The sequence below is a fragment of the Euleptes europaea genome, chromosome 2, assembly GCF_029931775.1.
Source record: "Euleptes europaea isolate rEulEur1 chromosome 2, rEulEur1.hap1, whole genome shotgun sequence".
Taxonomy (NCBI): domain Eukaryota; kingdom Metazoa; phylum Chordata; class Lepidosauria; order Squamata; family Sphaerodactylidae; genus Euleptes; species Euleptes europaea.
The window spans coordinates 95,692,705-95,714,405 of record NC_079313.1 but is presented as its reverse complement, the minus strand read 5'-3'; the positions used below and the strand labels follow the sequence as shown (position 1 = coordinate 95,714,405).

At 45.1% G+C, this 21,701-nt stretch overlaps 1 protein-coding gene across 1 annotated transcript in view; it reads right to left on the bottom strand.

The window, feature by feature from the left end:
- Positions 1 to 12,628: 12,628 nt before the first annotated feature.
- The window catches only part of C2H6orf132 (chromosome 2 C6orf132 homolog), a 49,921-nt gene continuing 40,848 nt past the window's right edge, over positions 12,629 to 21,701 (bottom strand). The window contains exons 4-5 of the mRNA XM_056844162.1: positions 14,568 to 17,661; positions 12,629 to 12,824 (exon numbers count right to left, since the gene is read on the bottom strand). Of these exons, the coding sequence (XP_056700140.1) occupies positions 12,719 to 12,824; positions 14,568 to 17,661 (3,200 nt within the window). The 3' untranslated portion in view covers positions 12,629 to 12,718. The remainder of the gene's footprint in view (positions 12,825 to 14,567; positions 17,662 to 21,701) is intronic.

Below are 21,701 nucleotides of genomic sequence, written 5' to 3'. Positions count from 1 at the left end.
TTTTTATATGTTTTTTTTTAGTCCTCCTCTCTGGAATAGCATTTGTTTTGTCATGTCCGGGGGGTGTTTGAATGTAGCCCTTGAAACTTAGGGGGAGAAAAGGTCCTGTAACAATTTCATGTTAGATGAGGACTAGCCTCATACCAGCTACTTGTTGCACCAGTCTGGATCTGCCTGTAATAGAGGTTCCATTGCAGGGCACAGGCTCAGTTTGGCATCTGTCTTTGAAAGATGTGCGTTTTGTCATCTTTTTAGCTTCACTGTACTTCCCAGAACATCCAAGTAGCAGGGAAAGGTTTTTTTTTTGTTTTTTTTTATGAAGAAATGAAACCTGAACTTACCTGCCAACTTCGGATAGGGATATGAGTTAAACAAAAGAGATGAGGAAGTAATCCAGCCACAGGAACATTCAAAGGAAGCTTTGCAAGACTTGGCTGGTGTCGTCATCCAACTTGGTCCCATCTGTGTTAAGGGCATCACTTTAAATTGCTCCGCCTTAAGGATGCAGAGCTTTGTGATACATGGCAGTTTCTTGGTAAGGTTGGGGATGTACACATCCAACATAAAAATATGAGCCATGTATAGTCATAAAGTGTGCTGCATAAAGTGTAATGCAGACAGGCTTTCTGGCACTCACTGGCCACGATGGTAATGCTGGAGATTTGAATTTCCTTGTAGTCTGATCAGGGAAGCAACTGCCCTATAGAGAAAAAATTCACCATCCGATTATGTAATTAAAAAAATATATTCCTTGAATACTCCTGTCATGGAATACTAGATGTCTGTGGCCTGGGTGCGTTGAATGGCTGAACCATCTCCATGTGCCCAAATAGTTGCTGTGAGTTGTGTTTCTTGAACTTCAGGTCCCCATGCTGCATGGCAAAAGGCTTTGGAAGCAACGGCAGAGGGATCCGCTGTTCAAAGAACTGGGGTAGGGGAGAAGCAAAAACCTCTGCTGGATTGGACCCAAACTTTTGTTTGGGTCTTTGGATCTCAGCCCATCAGCCCTGCAAGTCCACATCTGCACTGAAGGCAAGGCTGGTTCGGAAAGCTTCACTGATGAGGCGGAGGGGAAATTATCCATTTGGCCTTCTGTACGGTTACGAGGAAGGAAGCTTTCCTTTCCTTTGGGTCTCCTGCTTTCAGTTGTGTAATATGAAGGAAAGGGGGTCCTTGTCACTTTTAAGGTTCTGCATCTTGCTCTGGTAATACCTTGCAGTCTTGGTAGAGTCCTTGAACTCTGGTTACTGCTGGAGGATTCTGCCTTCACCTGCTGCTACAGTATGGGGGCTTTGGAGGCATTAGGGCTTAAGATACCCTTTTTGTTTTGTTTTTTGATGTTGCATCCTCGACAGTGAGCAAAACGCCCATCTGTAGTAAAATATTGCTTTGAATCTGGTTGCTTCATTTAGACTACGGACCATTTCTAGATTAATGTGTGTGAAATTTTATTTTGGGTGGTGGGGGAGTGTCTGCCCCATGGACCTCAGAGACCCTCACGCAAGAAGGTGTGTGTCGACCGAGCTTGGCAATTTGTGAACCCTTCGTGAGGCATAGTTGATAGTCTATTTCTGCCGTATGCAGCTCTTCAAAATAAAAGGAGATCTGGCGGCTTTGATGTTGCTGTCGGTCTCCTGTGGAACTGCTCTGTGAAATCCCAACTTTTTTTGGCGCCCTGCTGCCCATTTCTGGGCAGATGGGCTAATGTTAATTTTTGTGTTTTATTTTGTTAATTGTATTCATGTCACAGTTCCATGGTAAAGTAGAAGTTTTAGAATGGGTGTGCTGATGTCAAATATTGCCATGGGATACTTGTAGAAGAACTTATGGGGGGTTTGTTTTTCTTCTGCTGTGATATTCTGGAGGAAAGGACGACTAACATTATGCTGATTTGATGCTGGTAACAAGTGCTAATCCAGGACCTGTGTGTCACAGAGATGACCACAGGGGAAAAAGGGAAGGTAGTTTCTTTTTAAATAAACCCCTTTTCATTTTTAAACAGGTGTATGCTTAATGTAACGCTTTCACTGACTTGGCCCACATTTGCTGCATTTTACTCAGTGGTGTATTTATTTCTGCTTGTTTTGAATCATGTTCTGCATGTAGGTGCCATGCTTTTTAGGTTGGCAGTGATAGCGTTTTAAGTGCCCCGTCACTCACCTATGTGCAAAACGTCTGAAACACGGAGATGAAGTAGTACTTGCAAAGAAAACCTTATCGGGAATCAGTGGTCAGGTGTTACTGCAATGTCAGACAACACAGGGTTTGTCTGATGGCAACCCCACACAGGATGATTGGTGGAAAAACTATTCACCCCTGTTCAGTCGAGCTTCTTGCGGACCTGAACCACTTCTAGACTGGTCAGTGTCTCCTTACACTAACTTAGAAATAATGCTAAAACAGCACCCATTTGCTATAGGCTGGAATTCACATTGGGGTGAACTATAGGTTGGGGTGATAAGGCACTGACAAGCAGCCCAGACTTGTTTCTCAGCTCCCAGTTGACCCTGCAGCGCACTCTGTCATCTTGTCAAGTTGGCAGCACATGAGTCACGAAGGAGACATCCAGAGCCCCACCCACGAGCTCCCACGAGGACGCTTAAGGCTCTTGACGGGATGATTAGCGACTGCCCATGGGCTTCAGTGTACCTGTCAGTAAGGGTGACCTTAAGTTACCCCTTTAGATTTTTCAGTCTTAAGGCCTGGCTTAAGCATGTGGCTGGGGAGGGCAAAGAGTTTCCCCGTGCAGCTTTGCATTAATGCAGCTTCTTATTTAAATGGTACAACAACCTTTCCCATGCAGCTTCTGTGTGCTTAGTTACGCAGATACGCAGGCGCACTAGTGGGTGTGGCAGGGGCGTACATCTGCTCTTGTGCTGCACAAGTTGGAGCACCCCTTGAATAACTGTCTGAACTGGGGCCTTGTTAACTAGATGGCTAGGAGAAAGGTGGGCCTGGAATTGTTTTTAAAAGATCCATGTCAATAGTTTTGTCTACACCAAGGATTTCCAACATGTGGCCCACGGGTGACACGCAGTCTACCAGACCCTGGGGTGTAGCCTGCCTGAGATTTTTAGAAAAAATCAAAATGCTTTGAGCTGTTCAAGTTTACATCATGAAATTGGGGCATTATGGAGAACTACTGGTGAGAATCTGCTGTATCAGTGTGGCTCAGTTTCACGAGGAACTGATTGAGCTGATAGTGAACCACGCCCACCAAGAAGACATCATATCCCTGGAATTTTGGATAGAAACATATGAATCCAAGAAGTATTCTGCAATTTCTGGCTATGTAGCCAAACTGGGCATTGCTTTGGTCCACCTGGCTGTGTGAAAGTAACGTTCATTCTCTTTCACGAAACTGCTGGAATAGAAATTGAGAGCCACCATCAGTGACATAAACCTGGAGCTAGAATTGAGGTGTGTGTCCTGACTGCGTTCTACTCCACAGTTCTCAAGAATACTTCAATATATTAAATACCCTTACTCTCATTGACTTGATCAAAAAATGATTAACACTAGGCCTGTAACTGCCCTTTTGTATGAATACAATTGATTAAACAAGGTGTTTTTTGGACTGCTTTTATATTATTCCTACAATCCATATTTTTGAATAGCTAGGAGGCTGTATGTCACCGTGGTTCTCAGTAAACAGTTCATGCACCCAGCATGTATGGACTTCTCATCATGTGGCCCACCGCTGAAACAACTTGGGACGCCCCGGTCTGCTTCAGATGCTGTGTTTTTCTTTGTCCTGCCACTTGGGGGCAGGTGTTGCTTGTCCTTGAGCAAGCCTCATTGAGGAAGGTTTCCCGACTGAATACAGGCTTGAGCCTTTGGTATAACCTTTTTGAAACTCTTGCTGGCCAAAGTACATATCGTACACATAGGGTTAAATAAATATGAGTGACTTTTCCATTGTACTGAAGACTACCAGTGAAGAAGTGGTATGCTGTACAGTTTTTAAATATTGTGCAGGGGCTATTTGGCAGAATTAGCTATGGCCAGAACCTGCCTTGGCTTGTCGGGGTATGTATCCAGATATACCTAAGCTAAAACGTGCCCCAAAATTGCTGTTTTGGGTGACCTCAGGTATACCCAAAGTGACTGAACACCTGAAATTCTGGAGTAGTTAATCTGGAGTTTTAGGAAAGTTTTAGGGTGGGGAGGGAGAAAGAGGAAGCTGGCCTGGCAAACAGCTGTTTGACAGAGCCTAGTCCCTTTCAGTGTTAAAGGATACCTTCTATGAGAGTAGATGGGGCTGGGTCTATTCTCATGGAAAATAATGACCCTTTACATTTTAAAGTTTATTGGATCCACCATGCAAACTGCCCAGGAACATAAAAAGGTAGTACCGTATGGACTCATTGTGCACAGAGGTAAGATCCTTACACTGGGGTAAAGCTCTGCTATTTACAAAATGGATCTGTGGCAGCCTGAAGATTTACTCTTGGCTCTTGCAGCATACCTGTATCTCCCATTTTACCTTATTCTCTTGAGCCCGTGAGATGGCAAGAGGGCTTTATCTCTGTTCTCAAGGTGGAGAGGGATCACACAGAATATATGTAGCAGAGCAAGCTTCTCCAGTTGGGCTCCTTATGGCGGTAGCTTTTAGTTGCGTTCAGGAGCCCTGAGGTTCTTAGCAGCTTATCAAGAGAAGATAGCTAATGGTTACCCAGCTTGGTCACTGCTGCCAATCTTTTCTTGCAGTGTAGCTGTAGAATGGTTCTTTGTTTTTGTTTTCTTTTAGTTTTATCCCACCCTCCATCCCCAGCCAAAGCCGGGCTTAGGACGGCTCACATCATCTACAATATAACAACTATATCCAATAAAGTTAAAAATATCTAAAATCAGATTCCAATTCCACTCAATTACTTAAAGTAAGTGGTGCTCATCACTAGCATAGGGCCAAGGTGACCTGAAAGAGCAGTCAGGACCCCTGATATAAATTGATGACAGCCCAGAGGGGGATAGGGAGGACAGTTCTGATGATAAACTGTTGCTGACCTCAGCTATAGGCCTGGCGGGAAATATCCTTACAGGCCCTGTGGAAATCTTTAAGGCCTGCAGGGCTCTGGTCTTGCTGGTAAGGGAGTTCTGCCGGGGCTTAGTTGAGGACAACTGGACACACTTTGGGCCAGGGACCACCAGTAAGTTGTTACTAGCGATGTCAGGATATTTCAGGCCAATCAAAATTCCCACAGGATAAAGGTGGGGCCCTACAGGCTTGGTACGTAGAGTGTAATTCATGTGGTTATTTAGCAGGGTCACAATGGGAACAGTGACAAATATTAAGGCATCCTGATGTCCGTGTCAGCCTCATATAAGATGCAATTCCGAAAAGCCTTTAAAAGAAATGCACAGACATTGCTTCTATCCAGAGGTATGAATTCAGTACAAGCATAGAAAAGCTCAGGAGTTAGACATTCTGAATCACAGCTTTCTTCAAGCTTCTAGTCCTTGTGGCTTCTAAAATTAGCATTCAGTGTGGGAAGATTTCCAAAGACAGGATTTCCAATGATTAGAAGTGGCTGTGGTGGGGAGGGGCTGTGGCTCAGTGGTAGAGTATCTGCTTGGCATGCAGAAGGTCCCAGGTTCAATCCCCGGCATCTTCAGTTAAAGAGACTAGGAAAATAGGTGATGTGAAAGACCCCTGCCTGAGACCCTGGAGAGCCGCTGCTGGTCTGAGTAGACAATACTGAGTTCGATGGACCAAGGGTCTGATTCGGTATAAGGTAGCTTCATGTAAGTGGTCGGTGAGGCTTCAATGCCCTGCAGAGCTCGTTACATCTCATTTGTCATCTCTGCTTTGTGCAGAATTATGAAATTATGAAAATACAGGCATATTTCCAGAACGTATTTTTTGTGGCCCTACCCAATTTGAATCAAGACAATGCTAAAAAAAATCTGTAATTTTAATTTGTATGAAAAACTTTTTCACAGATCTTATAACTTTTGAAGTACTGCGTGCGCACACGTACGTTTAAGGAGGCCATTGTAGGAAAACAGGCACAGTGGTATTCATGATGGCAGTTTTAAAGGGTTCTCATGTCGGGGCTTGCTAAAAGGAGCTGCATGGATAGCTTTGAAGAGTCCTATTTATAGCATGAGCCTTGGTAAGCAGCGGAACCAGCTTTGCTGCCCATGTCCCCCATCCAGCTCTCAGGAGTGTGCGTCTCTCATGATGACTCATTCAATCTTGCTATTAAAGTCAGCTGTAAGGAAGGCAGAGGCTGACTTAATATGGGATCAACTGTAGGCAAGCCAGTGGGATATAAGGGCATATTTATATACTACCAAACCAGCCTGATAGTTGGAAGCTTGAGGTTGGATCCCACTTGGCTGTAGTACGGGGGGTGGTAAAACCTATAATTAGTCAGACTTGTGTTGTTCCTCTTTGCCGATGTTACTGAGGAGATGCTGGCATGGGAAGTGACAACTGTGCCTTGGCAGTAATACATGAGCTTGCCCTGGGACGCAGCACACACAATACCCTTTGACCTAGTGCCTTGTGCTGAATTTGGGGTTTAGTTAGGATGTGAAAGAAAATCATGCAAAGGTTTTGTCTGATGCGGCTAAGTGCCCTTGCATTGCTACTTCCAGATGTCTTTCATCATTAGACATCTATCCAAAATTCAGTTAACAAACTATACTTCTGAAAAACAGAAATGGTCTAATGTGTTTCCATGTTTCCACTTCCTTCTAGCCTACCTTCTCAAGCCCTTCTGTAGAGGTGCAAGGACTGCACCACAGTTAAAGAATGAAATCAGAGTTGAACTTGGTAAAGGTAAAGGTTCCCTGTGCAAGCACCTGGTCATTCCTGACCCATGGGGTGACGTCACATCTAGACGTTTACTTACGGGGTGGTCTGCCATTGCCTTCCCCAGTCACCTACACTTTTTCTCCCAGCAAGCTGGGTACTCATTTTACCGATCTCGGAAGGATGGAAGGCTGAGTCAATCTTGAACCAGCTACCTGAAACCGACTTCCGTCGGGATCGAACTCAGGTCGTGAGCAGAGCTTGGACTGCAGCTTACCACTCTACACCACGGGGCTCCTTGGTAGAACCCACAAAATGGTCTGTATTGCAGTTACATTAGAATACATGTATAAAATAAGGCAACCATTCCGACCATTCCTGTTTTATATCTGAAAAATTGTTCTCCATCAGGCTACATTCTTCCACTGATACAGCTTGTTAACTAGTTGCCCAGTATACACACATGTGCATGTGGTGAAACCATGGATTCATGGTTGTTTCTCCATGGCTCGATCCCACATAGCTCTAATAATGTGGGTTAATTGCATGCTATTGTGATTTGGTGCTCCACATCATAACAATTTCTAAGTTCAAATTGAGCAGTACTTCTCTGGAGCGCCATTTTTGAAAGAGAATTGTGCATCACAATGCCAAATGTTCTTACTCCGCCCCAAAACAAAATTGGAGGGGTAGGAATAACGTGTTCTTAATGCAAGCTTGGCTATTTGAAAATTCATCTGAGTATTGAAAAATATATAATTTGGCCCTGCAAGCAAAGACATGTATTTGAAGACACTTCCATAAATGGAGCTTCCTCCTATGAGTTGAAATTGTGCCTCTAGTTAGTATTGCCAGCATACAGGCTTATTACAGGCAATGCTGGTAAGTTAATGAATCCTTTGGAGTTGATTAATGTTTAAAAATAGCTGTACTGTGTATTTCTTTTGTGCTATGCTGGTGATAATGGTCTGTGACGGTACTTAAATCCCTGTGGCTACTTAATGCTACCAAAGGCAAAACAGCTGGAGTTTCATCCTGACCGCAATCCCAGTAATGCGTAAAATACCTCCTTGATTGGAATGGAGAATAATGACATGTTTAAAGTTCAATGAATGGGAATTAGTTTTGCTTTGATGCCTAACTCTCGGGACCAGACTTTTTACAAACAGTTGCCGAGGCTTGCCGACCTCAATATGGATGTTACAGCTGTCAGTATGATTTTGTTCCCTGTGCCAGAGCACAGCGCATACTTCTTTTGGTATGCATACACCCTTTTTGTTGTCACGTGCAACCCTTCTTTGAGTAGCGGTTAAACTGTTGGACTTGGATCGGAGAGACCCAGGTTCAAATCCCCACTCTGCCATGGAAGCTTGCTGGGCGACCCTGGGCCAGTCACACAACTCTCAGCCTGTCCTACCTCACAGGTTTGTTGTGAGGATAAAATGGAGGAGAGAAGAACAATGTAAGCCACTTTGGGACCCCGGTGGGGGGGGGGAGGCGGGATATAAATAAATAATTAAAAAATAGCAAACCCTTTGCATTCTCAGTAATTTGGAATGTACTGCACATTGGGTTGGCTGTTGTGGATCCAGTCCACTAACAGCTGTTCTTTCCTCTGGCCTCTTTCATCAGCAGAAGCCTCCTCGGGCTGGAGAAAAGTGCTGCCCTTAGCCCAGGGAACAGGCGGGATCTTGCCTCTAATCTGATTATTTCCTTTCCACCATCTGACACAGCCATAAATTATCAGTTGTCACAGGTAGATGTACTGTGGCTTGTGCAGCCGTTCGCACTCATAGCAAAATACTCGGTGTTCCAAATTAGCATAGACCAAAACAAGCATTCAGTACTATGTAGCAGGTTTAAGTCTAGTTTCCCTATACATAAGAAGAGCCCTGTTGGATCGAACCAGTGGTTCATCTACTTGATGCAGTTCCACAGGGCCTGTAGAACCGAAATGTTCCACCAGGCCTACGGTTGAGGGCAGCAGCGGTTTATGTCATGGCTGCCCCTCTTTCTCCTTCCTTTTTTGTCTTTGTTTCCATCTTATTGATTATGGTGGGGGTCCTGATTGCTCCCCCCTAGGGTTGCCAACCTCCAGGTGGTGGCTACAGATCTCCTGCTATTACAACTGATCTCCAGCTGATAGAGATCAGTTAACCTGGAGAAAATGGCCGCTTTGGCCATTGGACTCTATGGCATTGAAGTCCCTCCTTGAACCCCGCCCTCCTCAGGCTCCGCCCAAAAAACCTCCCGCCGATTGCCAAGAGGGACCTGGCAACCCAACTCCCCCTCCGGACTCTCTGTGGCCTTGTGTTCTATTAATGGCGCCAATTAGTATAATGAGGTTTTAATGGCTAATTGTTTATAATTTTATAATTGATTTTAGTGTAGAGTCCTGCCGAATTTTATGCGTTGGATTATTTAACAATTGTCAGCCACTCTGATCCCAGCCTTGGTCGGGAAATAGAGCGGGATACAAATTGAATAAAATAAATAAAATCTAGCCCAGCATCTTGTTTCGCACAGAGGCCTGGCAGTTGCCCTGGAGGACCAAGAGACAGGACACCGAGGCTGAGGCCTACACCTGTTTAAACATGCAATCACACCATCTGTGAGGAGGCTGCATGCTAGAGAGGAGATACTGGAAGAAAGTAAAAGCTTGTGAGAGAAAGCGAGGCGTGATTCAAAGTGCTTTTTTTAATATAGATCATTGTTATCCTCTGCAGGCCTTGCATTTCCCCCCCCCAGTCCTTACACTGACGTATAGATGCCACATAGCTTTTCTACAATTCCAAATGAGATGAAAGGTGATGCTGAGCGTACAAATTTCTTCTTTATTCCAAGCTACTTCCACGACTCCTTTACATATTCATTTACCTGTAAATAAGGTAGATGACTGCTTCATAGTTCTTCCCTGCACTACAGTATATTGTGTACGTTCTATAATGTTTGACACTCTTGTGCCCCATTGTACACAAAACAACTGCCCAACTTCAGTAGGATAGCTGTTTTTTCATACATATAATGGAGAGCTAACCTCTCTGCAAGCCCTAAACGTTATGGATACATGCATATAAACAAGGGTAGGGAATGGGGTTGCTGACCTCCCGATGGGGCCTCAAGATCTCCCCAAAGTACAACAGCTTCAGACCACATAAATCCGTTCCCCTGGAGAAAATGACTGTTTTGGAGGGTGAATTCTATGGCATCATGACCTGTTGTGGTCCCTCTAGGGTTGCCAACCTCCAGGTACTAGCTTGAGATCTCCTGCTATTACAACTGATCAGCTGATAGAGATCAGTTCACCTGGAGAAAATGGCCGCTTTGGCCATTGGACTCTATGGCATTGAAGTCCCTCCCCAAACCCCGCCTTCTTCAGGCTCCGCCCCAAAAACCTCCCACTGGTGGCGAAGAGGGACCTGGCAACCCTGGGTCCCTCCCTTCCCCAAACCCCATTCTTCCCAGTGTGCACCTCCCAACCCAGAGCTGGCAACCCTTATAGTGACCAGATGCACATACAGAGCCCTGCTACCTTTAAAAGATACCTTGTCATGCCATAGTACTGCAGGGATGGGAAAAGATGAAGCTTCTACAGTTCCCTTTTCTTCACCATTCTTAATAGTCCAGGAAACATTTGGTTAATGTATATATAAAGTAGGCCTCTGGGACAATACTAGCAAGCTAAAAGAAAAAATGACCTCTGTGGAATTAAACCACAATCTTGAAATACTATTTTACATGAAAGACAACTTGCTGTCTGGAAGAGGGGAGACTGCACATGGTTTGTAAATTTACAGTTGTATTTACAAGAGTTAAAAAAGATCCCTGGTTTGTTTTTCTGCAAAGTGATAATCTGCCAAAATAGTTCTAGGAGATTTTTTTTTACTATGGGACTAGTTTATGAACAAGCGGTTCTAGAACTTTGTCTTAAAGCACCATTTACATAGCTTAGCCGGTTAACATGATACAAAAGACCAGCTGTTACGTTATAAAGTGCTCTGTCATACGGCTTGGATCCTGTGCTAAATCTCCACATATAGAAAGCATTTCTGTCCGTGGAACCAGGCATTCTTCTGTCCTCCGCATACAGCCTGAAATGCTTCTCCTGAGGGACAGCGACCCTTTCCCAGGAACTGTATGAGGGAGGAGTTGGAAGTCTGCAGTGGGAGGAGAGATTGGTAACAGTTGACCCACTTTTTAGTGGAAATGTACACTGCATGGTCCACACCAATATGAAATCTAGGTGCAAATCTGTACTACTTGGAAGTAAATCCCACAGAATAAATGGGATGTGATTCAAAATTAACATACGATCAGGCTTCAGGGATCAGATTTTCACAGATGGGTGTTTACCTGTAGCGCTTCAACAGTAATTGTCCATGGAGATAAACCTTAGAATTGAGTGTGTAAGTGCCAGCACCTCTGTTTACTGAAGTGTTCAAGGAAAAGCTTTTTTAAAAAAAAAATAATCTCCAAACCAGTGCACATTGGAAAGAGTAGGGACTTTCCAAGCATCCAGTGCCTGATTAGACCTCCTTTACCATTTTGCATGTTGAAGGGACAGGCCAGGCCATCTCCTTAAACGTTGCAAGGCAACAGAAGAAGATGCAGCCATTTCCTCCCTCTCATCTTCTACCTCGAACTGCCTTCTCCTACCTGTAGTAGTTAGTAGGACTAGTTTTACATCATAGCAGGAATGAAGAGACTGGTGGAGAACCAGGGAAGGAGCCTGCTCTCATTTCCCCAATAGATCTAGGACCAGCTGGCTTCATCTCTCCTAGGGTGGCCTCTGCCGGGGTTCTTGCACCTTTAACACTCATGTAACAAGAACAAATTCAACAAGAGAAGTTTTTCTGGGCTTGAAGATGACTGTCCCAGGCACCAGGTCGCCATGGCATCTCGAAATTTCATTGGGGTGCCCAGTATTTTTTTGTGGTAGCAATATGGTCATACATAACGCTGAGGACTGAAATATCAGTCTGGCTCCTAAATATTTGGCCTGGCTTCTAGAGTCAGAGAACTTTTGTCAAGTCCTGGCCTATAAAACCAGGGATCAGCTGCTAATTAAAAAAATTAGCTGTTTTAAAACTCAAATGCCCCAAAATGTAGGCAACCCTTGTTCCCTTCACCCATTCTGCCTGATTTGTGCTTTATCCTTGCTCCGTTCCCATAGCTGTGCTATCAGCTTTCGCACACTGGAATTTTTCAGGGTTCAGTTCTGTGTTTTAATTGGCTGCTGCTCCTCAGCTGTCCATCTTATCCTGGCCCCTGTACGATATGCTGACACTTTTCTGTTGCTGGACTCTCCCTCATCTCTCCCTTGCCTAGGGTTGCCTACCTCCAGGTACTAGCTGAAGATCTCCTGCTATTAAAACTGATCTCCAGCCGATAGAGATCAGTTCATCTGGAGAAAACGGCCACGTTGGCAACTGGACTCTATGGCATTGAAGTCCCGCCTCTCCCCAAACCCCGCCCAACTCAGGCTCCACCCCCAAAATCTCCCAACGGTGGCAAAGAGGGACCTGGCAACTCTTCCCTTGCCTGAGATTATGGTGTCCTCTCTTTTGCTCTTTTTTTGGAATGACTGAAGCACATTCATGAAGGCGGGGCAGGAAAGTAGGTTTCATACTGGCAAGTTACCTTTTAGCTCGTCCTAGACACAAGGAAGTTTAATTGTTTAAAGCATATAAATTAAACGAGTGTTGCTGAATCACTGCATGCTCTCACTTGCATCAACACAACGCATAGAAGACTTTAGAAGCAGGCTACCAGTTCAAAAGACTTACCCTTCGCCCTAATAACTTACAACAGTTCTATTGACACAAGAAGGCCCTAGGACAATTGTAGACCTCTTTGCTGGCTCTGAAGAACTATCTGAGGAACAGCCCCAGCAAAGCTTAGAAGAGGAGTTCTGTGATACATTGTCCAAGCTGCGTGTGAAATGACAGAGTTTACTCCTTATCGAAGACCTCCTTGATACGCATAAGAAATTGGCTGTCTTGTTCCAGGCCTGACAGTAAATGTATTTGCAGTCCCATTATACTGTAGATTTCCAGGGGCAGGTCTGAAGAAGGGGGGGGGGGAACAAAGGCAAAAAACAAAAATACAATCAAATGAATGGAAGCTCTTGGTTGTGCACTTTAATTAGACAGCCTGTGAAGCAAATGTGTGTGCGTCATCAATATATTTAATTATCAAAACGGCACCATCTGTGGATACTTAAATCTCAAGATTTGAACCATGGACAAACATGACAGATTTTTCAACAAACCTGAGAAAAACCCCAGATTTGCAGAAAAATCTGAAAAATAAATAAAAATAAATGGGGGGGGTAACCCCCCAAATAATGGAAGCAATACCTAGTAGCTTTATGAAACAAATGCCCTCTCATTGGCCATTGTGGGGGCTCCTAGACATCCACAACAGTATTGTCAGCCTTCAAGCCTTGGTATCTGTCAATAAAAGGGGGGGACATGACCCTTTCCAGGGCTTTTCTGGACTTTGAGCGAGGACTCATCAGGCCCACCAACAAGTAGCAGGTGATTTACTACCGCACAATGACTCACCTAGTCCTGGCTGTTTGCTACTGATCAACAGCAGCCACTCCATGAAAATTAGTGTAGTACAATGGTTAGTGTTTCAGACTAGGATCTGGGGGACTCATAGGGTTGCCAGCTCCAAGTTGGGAAATACCTGGAGATTTGGGGGGTGGAGCCTGAGGAGGGTTGGGGGAGGGGAGGGACTTCAATGGGGTATAATGCCACAGAATCCACCTTCCAAAGTGGACATTTTCTCCAGGTGAACTGATCTCTGTCACCTGGAGATAAAATCTAATAGCAGGAGATGGTTGGCCACTGTGTGAGCAGACTGCTGGACTTGATGGGCCTTGGTCTGATCCAGCAGGGCTTTTCTTATGTTCTTATGAGATCTCCAGCCACTACCTGGAGGTTGGCAACTCTAGAGACCCAGGTTTGAATCCCCACTCTACTGCAGAAGCTCACTGGGTGATCTTGGACCAGTCACACATTCTCATCCTTACAGGATTGTTGTGAAGATAAAATGGAGGACAGGAGAACCACAGGGTATGATTGAAGTAAAATAATAAATATAGCTGAAGGAGGGCAGTTAAAAGGTTGAGTGGTGGATGGATGGATGGGAATGAGAAGAGAGCAGGGAAAGGTGAGAATATGTGGCTTGCCAGGAGGAGGGGAAAAAGGAAATAGCATAGGGAGTGGGATACAGGGGAATGGTGGCTGGCACTGCACAACTAGGCCATAATTTTCACAGGTTGAGACTGCCAGAGGAAGGAAGGAGGGGCAGATGAAGTTGCGGGGGCAGATAAAGGTAGGTTAGTTGGTGGGTCAGAAGGAAGCAGGGAAAATACTGTACTTTAGTTTTCACTCCTAATGCACAATGGTATATTTGGAGGAGAAACTTTACTGGACAGAAGTTTGCATGGCAGTCACTTCTGCTAACTACTTCCAAGAGTTAGTGTTTATTCACCTGTTTATGGACTACGTAAAGGAAAGACTCATCTGGTGGTGTGTGCACTTGTCCCTGGCTTGCCCATATGTCCAGAGTAGTGCTGTTTCTCTGGGGCATTATGGATTGCAATAATCAGAGACAGATCATTGTGTTAAATAGACTTGAACCCCATTTCCCCACTGTTGCGGGGAAAGTCCCCCTGTTTAGCAGGCAGCAAAAAGTAAAAGATTTTCAGATGGCGCCTGTTGCTTACATTTAACCAGCAACATTTCCCAGCTGCTCCTGGCTCACAATGTTTGTATTTATGATAAGCGGAACGTACCTGCCAGTACTGGTGGAATACTCTCCATTCTGCCCTTTATACTTGGTGTCATTGGTGGCATTGTTATAAGTCACCATTTTCCCAGGTACTTCCAGGGACATCCTCCTGCCATGTGCATTGTTGTTCCTCTGAGTAGAGTTCCGACGCATCCCTTCCATAAACGGGGAATTGTACGTCACTGCATTGTGGCTGTAGGAACTGGGTGTGCTTCCGATGCGAGTGGAAGTGGCTTGTCTGTCATATGATCCATCAGACTCTGACACATAAAGGCGCTTCTTAATCAGAGGGCGGCTGTTGGAGTAGCCACTGAGGTAGCCAGCAGGGTAACTTCCACCTGAGTAATGGAGACCGTATCCACTAGGCCTCCCGCTGCTTTCCAGAGCAGGTTTCAATATTGGGGAATAACTGTTGCTATAGCTATAGCTTGAATGATTGAAATGAACTTGTTCATCTGAGACGTGATCATCCGCTGAGGTGCTGAAGCCTGTAGGCTTCCTTTCCCCCTTTGAAGAAACATCTGGGGCTCCGTTGTCATCATTGCTGAACTCTGGTGGGGGTGGAATGATCTCATAATTGAAGCCTTCTTCTGCCTCATTGTTATTGGTGTGGATCTGGGGTTTAGTAAGAGAGCAGAGGGGAGTATCAGACACCTTGGAAGAGCCCTGCTGCTTCAAGTGGCTGGACTCCAAGCCGCCTGGAACCAAAACGGAAGCGCCACAACTATTTGATGGAGGAAGATTCGGAGATTCGCTCTCCCTGAGTTTGTGCAAATCCCTGAATTGTTCTGAGGTGCTGTAGAACAACTGCGGCTTCTGCCCTTTCTGCCCTAGGTTGGACAAGCCCCAGACTTTATTATCAGATGAACTTGCCCCATTAGGCTGCTGAATTTCTGAGGCTGCAAGGGATTCCCTGGGAGAGCCCTTTGGAACAACCTTGACGGTGTTAGGCTTGGTATCATTGTAGTAAAGGGTGGATGACGTCACCTCTGACTGGCTGCTGTTGCGCAGCTTTTCTGATAACTTGAACTGAGGATTCTCGGATAAGGAACTGTTTTGTCGTGAGGCTGAGGCAGAACGCCTGCCTCTCTGGGCCCGCTGCTGTGCAGCCAAGAGAAGAGCCATCGGGGAGCCTCTCTCGACTTCCTCTCCTGTTACAGGATGGATCAAAAGACTACCATTCAGTTGCTCGGTGTTCCTGAGGATGATGGGTGTCTCTGAGAACCTGCGCCTAACAGAGTCTCTTTGGTTGTCATTATTATTTGTGGTGATCGGCCCATCTTCTGCAGCTTGGGAAGACGTCACAGAGGGCAGGCTATCAGTGGAGGCAAATTTTGTCCTATGTGTCTTGTACTGTAGGTGAGAAAGGTCTGTGGTGGGAGCTTGAACAGGGGAGGCAATTCCAGCAGAGGCTGGAGAAGGTGCAGCAGGAACCAAGAGTTCAGGCTTGGGTTTTAGAGGGGAGGCTGGGGGCTTACAAATGTTTCCAGCTGGGGAGTTATTAGTAGATGCACTAGGAATCCTAGGCTCTTTTCCTGTCACTTCAGATATTGCTGTATTTTGATTTACTGTGGGTTTGGGAATCTTGGACTCGCTGCCCCCAAATTGAAGAGTTGCTTGTTTCTTTGGTTCTGGATTGTGCCTCAGGTTGGTAAGAGCCAAGGGTGGCCCCCCGTCCTTGGCTGGAGACAGCAAAGCTTCCAATTCATTTTTGAACTTCAGAACACAATTCGCTGGCATGCTGGTAGATTTATTATCTGGATTTGAATTAACATTATTGGTCAAAACTTTGCCTGCAGATGGTGAATTGCCTGGTATCTTTTCTTTCCTCTCAGTATCTGTCCCTGCTGGTATTTGCGAGCTAATCATGGTAGGCTTAGCTTGTTTTAATTCTTCCCAACCAATCTGGTTACTATCATTAATGCTGGTTTTACTTTTGGGAACTACAGCTTTCTCCAGCTGTCTGTCTTCCTTTCTGTAGGTAGAAGACAGAAGGGCTGACAGTTCATGTTTCAGCTTGTCCAGGTTGCTACGTTCCTTCCATTCTTCATCATCAGAGGATGCCCAGTCTGGTGACGGAAGCTCTGGTTCTTCTGCATATGGAGTCACTGGTTTTTTAGAACAGTCTTTTGATGTTGCCTGTTGTGGCACCAGTTCTTTTTGTACCTCCCATTTCAATGCGGAGGTAGAAACACCATTAGACTCTGGTGTTGGTTTTGGATTCCTAGATTCTGTGATGAATACAGAAGGTTTTTCTACCATTTGCTTATCCAAAGGAGCTTTCTGTCCAGCGTCTCCCTCTAAGTGAACCGCGGCTGCAGGCCGTACTGTAAAGTTAGGTGGCAATGCAGGTCGGCTGTGAGGAACCATTTTAGGGGCCTGTTCATCTCTTCGGCTTGGTTCTTTGTCCCCGGAAGGAATAGATGATGTTCTCATAGGGGCTGGAGGAGGTATTTTAAATGATCTGGGAAGGGTTTGATGAGGATCTGGGCTGGTTTGGGGCAGTTCTTTCTCCTTCTGGGTAGGGCTAGGTGGAACAGTTAAGTTTGGGTAGTGAGAGCCATCTTCTGACTCCCTAAGATTTAGAACAGTCTCAGATTTCCATTTGTAGCCACCATTTGAAAGAGGTGGAGTATGAAATGGTGGTGAAAAGTGAGTTGTAGGAGGGGCTGCACGATCCATAAAAGCCAGAGGAGGAGGAGGAGGAATGAAGTCTGGTGGAGATGGAGTAGTAGGAGAAGACACGTTAGAATTTGAGTGTGACGGCGGAGCCAGGTATGAAAGAGGTGATACTGCTGGTGGGGGTGGAGGAGGCACTGGAGGTGGAGGTGGAATTTCCACTGAAGGTAGGAATGGAGCTTCCACTGAAGTTGAAAGTGATGATAGGTCAATTGAAGATGGCAGTGGTGGTGGTGGTGGAAGAGGAAAAGATGGTGGTGGTGGTGGAGGAGGAACTGATGGTGGTGGTGGTGGAGGAGGAACTGATGGTGGTGGTGGAATCTCATCATCAGCCAAGTAGTCATCTTCAAATGTCTTGGGCCTCAGATCAACAACCGAGTTGTACTTTCTGTAATTCCCATTGATTTGGGAACCAAGCCCTAGGGAGCAAACAGAATACATAGTGGCATTAGGTAAGGTAAAGGTAAAGGTCCCCTGTGCAAGCACCGGGTCATTTCTGACCCATGGGGTGATGTCACATCCCGACATTTACTGGGCAGACTTTGTTTGTGGGGTACTCATTTGACCGACCTCAGAAGGATGGAAGGCTGAGTCAACCTTGAGCCGGCTACCTGAAACCAACTTCCGTCGGGATCGAACTCAGGTCGTGAGCAGAGCTTTTGACTGCAGTACTGCAGCTTAACACTCTGCACCACAGGGCATTAAGCCTTCCTTTAATTTCAAATTGCAAAAATCGGTGGGCATACAGGTGGCCATTTTCATGATTAGGCAATGATTACAAAAAATTTTATAAGACAGAAAAATAATAATAAAAGTCCAATCAGTCATATTCCCATTTAAAAAAAAAATCAGCAGATAGAGATCAGTTCACCTGGAGAAAATGGCCGCTTTGGCAATTGGACTCTGGGGCATTGAAATCCCTCCCCTTCAAATTTACAAGTACTGGAGAATTTATGGTGTTTAACTTATAGTGCAGTCCTAAGCACAGACCTATGGCAGTGAAAAGTGCCATCCAGTCACAGTTGACTATGGCAGCCCCATACAGATAGAGGTGGTTTGCCATTGCCTGCCCTTGCATAGCAACCCTGGATTTCCTTGGTGGTTTCCCATCCAAGTACTAGTCAGGGGCCAATCCTGCTTAGCTTCCTAGAACTTATGAGACCAAGCTAGACTGTGCCATCCAGGTCAGGACTACAGATGTCTAGTCTGCAGGCCGCTTTGGCAATTGGACTCTGTGGCATTGAAATCCCTCCCCTCCCCAAACCCCGCCTTCTTCAGGCTCTGCCCCCAAAATATCCAGGTATTTCCCAACTCAGAGCCCCCACCCATGTCTTTTTAAGTGCCGAAGCTACTGTGTGAGTGTGTGGGGGGTGGGTACGGACATTTTGGCACTTGATAAGACATGGACAGGGGAAACGAGCACCTCAGCTGGCCACACTGGGGTTGTTCCCTCGGGGCATTTTAAAATGATAGCCGTGTTCCCCTGGCAGACACAAAGATGCTATCACATCTAGTTTGGCCCTAGGGTAAAAAGTGCTGGGAAAGATCTTTCTCTTTCTGAGATCTTGGAGAGCCACCAGCCATCAGAGATGACACTACTGATCTACATGAACTCAAGTTCTGACTCAGTATAAGGCAAATTCATATGCTTACTGGGAGAAAGGGAGGAAGCTCATTGGGATAGCGGGAAGCCCAGATGGAAGCTTAGTTCCTTCTGTACATGCTGTACTTTAATTCTCTGTCCCCCACCCTCCAGCAACTCTCCACTCCATATAAATGAGGTAACCACCCAGCTCTTATGCAGGAATCTAGTGCCCTGATGTCTAGTTTGGCCCTTTTGGAATTATCAACCAAGTGATCTCAATGAAAATAAAATGGTCATTTGTTGTACCCAACCAGTTGATGCCCAGGAAATGTTCTTCTGATTGGAGAAGAGAATACTGGAGCCAGAAAACTAGCAACCCTATCAATAGTCATCAACAAGCAAAATGGATAAGCAAAACCAATTTACATTCCAGCTTGCCAATGAACTGGGGACTGTTGCAGACCTGACTTGCTCAAGAACAGGAAGTGACTTTATATATTTTCCTCTAAATGTTTGTTAATTGCCATGGTTCCTTGCCTGAAGAAACTAGTTGAACATGCTTTTGAAGAGGTTGCTTCAGCTTAATGATAGTGGCCTGTAACTCCACGCAAGTCCTACCAGTAACAATGTTAAGAGTTCCTCATAGTTTTTGAAAGATCTCAAATAGGATAGCCATAAAACTAGTCTAGAATGAACAGAGAAGCTAGTTTTTAAAGATTAATATTTTAAAACCACTTGTAACCAATTATTGACAACTGAAAAAAAATGCTGGAAAAAAACTTAGAAGCTGCTTAATTTATTGCAGCATTCTGAAAATACTGGGTATAAGCATCCAGGAAATTCTCTTGCACAAGATCCATTGCAAAGAGCAGATGTTCTGCAGAGTTTCCGCAGGGACTGTGCAGATGAATGGCCTGATGAGACTGTGCCTATTATTTCTAGGCTAATCTTTCTGATAACTAGGGTTGTCAGGTTCCTCTTTGCCACTGGCGGGAAGTTTTAGGGGCAGAGTGTGAAGAGGGTGGGGCTTGGGGAGGGGAGGGACATTGGTGACATAAACTCCAATGCCTCACTGCTCACTGTTCTTTTAGAGGTATTCTTGCACAATTTTAATAAATTGCATATTGTGATGTTTTGTCTTCAGGTGGTTTCCATCTAATTCCAGTACCTAGGCCAACATGGCTACACCTACCAGGTTAATTGTTTTGTGAAACTCACTCTGCAAGTGGTCTGCCTTGCAGGGGTAACTTTCTTGACTTTAATCCCAGGAAGGCTGGAAACTTGCCCTGGGTTTATGGCTATTTTGGGTAGTAAAAAGGGGCTGGTGGCAGCTACCAAGACTGAGGTGTGATGATTCATACCCCACAATTTGTAATTTTGTTTTTGCTGACCCACCCCAATGAGAATTCCCTTGGACTAGGGGTTCTTAACATCCACAGGTTCGAAATGGTTGGACCCCTGCATTATGGGATAAAAGTATGTATATGCTAAGGGCTGGAGTTAGCCTGACTGGAGTTAGCCACTTTATAGTCCCATTGATTTCAGTGGAAGAGACTTAAGCACATGTTTAACTTCCAGTCCCATGGACAATCACCATGGGCTGGATTCTGTAGACACACAGAATTGGACATGCAGTTGTTACCATAATGCTATGTAGATAGAAAGGAGACTAGGACAGGATAAAGGTATAGGGGTATTCATTCTTACATTTATTACACTTGTATTATCCTGCTCATCTTTCAAGAAATTCAAGATAATCTCAATCTATCCCTCAAAAACCCGAGAGAGTAACTTGTCCAAAACCATCTATTGAGCTTCATGGCTGAGTTGGGATTTGAACCTAGATTTCCTTTATCCAAATGCACAACTCTGGCTTTCTGAAATATTTTTACACAGTGCTTTTCCTTAAGTGCTCAAAGCATCTTAGATATATTATCCCGGTATATGGATTGCAGGGATCACATGCAATGCACAGCAGTATCCCCAACCCTTCCTCCAAGCAGTTTATGGCAATAATGTACATGATGTTATCCTGCTTCATCCTTTCAACAAAAGCAAGTTGGCCTCTAAGACTATGACTTGCCCAAGGCTAACTAGTGAGTTTCGTTATCTTTCTAGTTCAGATCTAGTGCTCTCTCTAGTACACCACTCTGGTTGTGCTAGAAAAGAACAGCATATAGATGCAACCTAAAGCTTAGGGTTGCCAGCCTCCAGGTGGTGGCTGGAGATCTCAGCTCACCTGGAGAAAATGGCCGCTTTGGCAATTGGACTCTATGGCATTGAAGTCCCTCTCCAAAGCCCGCCTTCTTCAGGCTCCACCCCCCAGATCTCCAAGTATTTCCCAACCTGGAGCTGGCAACCCTACTAAAGCTGTGTCTGTATTAATGCTAATCAGTGCATGGGTTATGCATTGGATGAATAACTAACCCATCCCATCTGCATTATGCTGATTACTGAATACATATCAAATACACAACTGGGCAAAACTATTGGCATTGCAGATGGGTACAAACATTACCCATGCTAGCAGGACTCAGGGATGCTATTGACACTGGGCTGCCTTTGACTATATTGTTCCATCATGGCATGAATCAACATGTGCTTGCACTGATGCAATCATAGATGTTGGTTGCATTTATACCCCCCTTCTTACACCATAGAGATCAAGGCACTGCCCATAAAGTTCCCAGGAAGTTTCCCTTGCAGGGACTGACCAGAGCCAGACCTGCTTTGCTTCAGCAATGTCACTGTTTCATGTGCCTTCCAGTCATACTATGGGTCCTTGAAACCCATGGTTGGTGTTGTACCCGTGCCATACAGTTCTATCGTCAGACTTGCTTTGCCATGAAATAAACAGTATGCATGGGATCTATC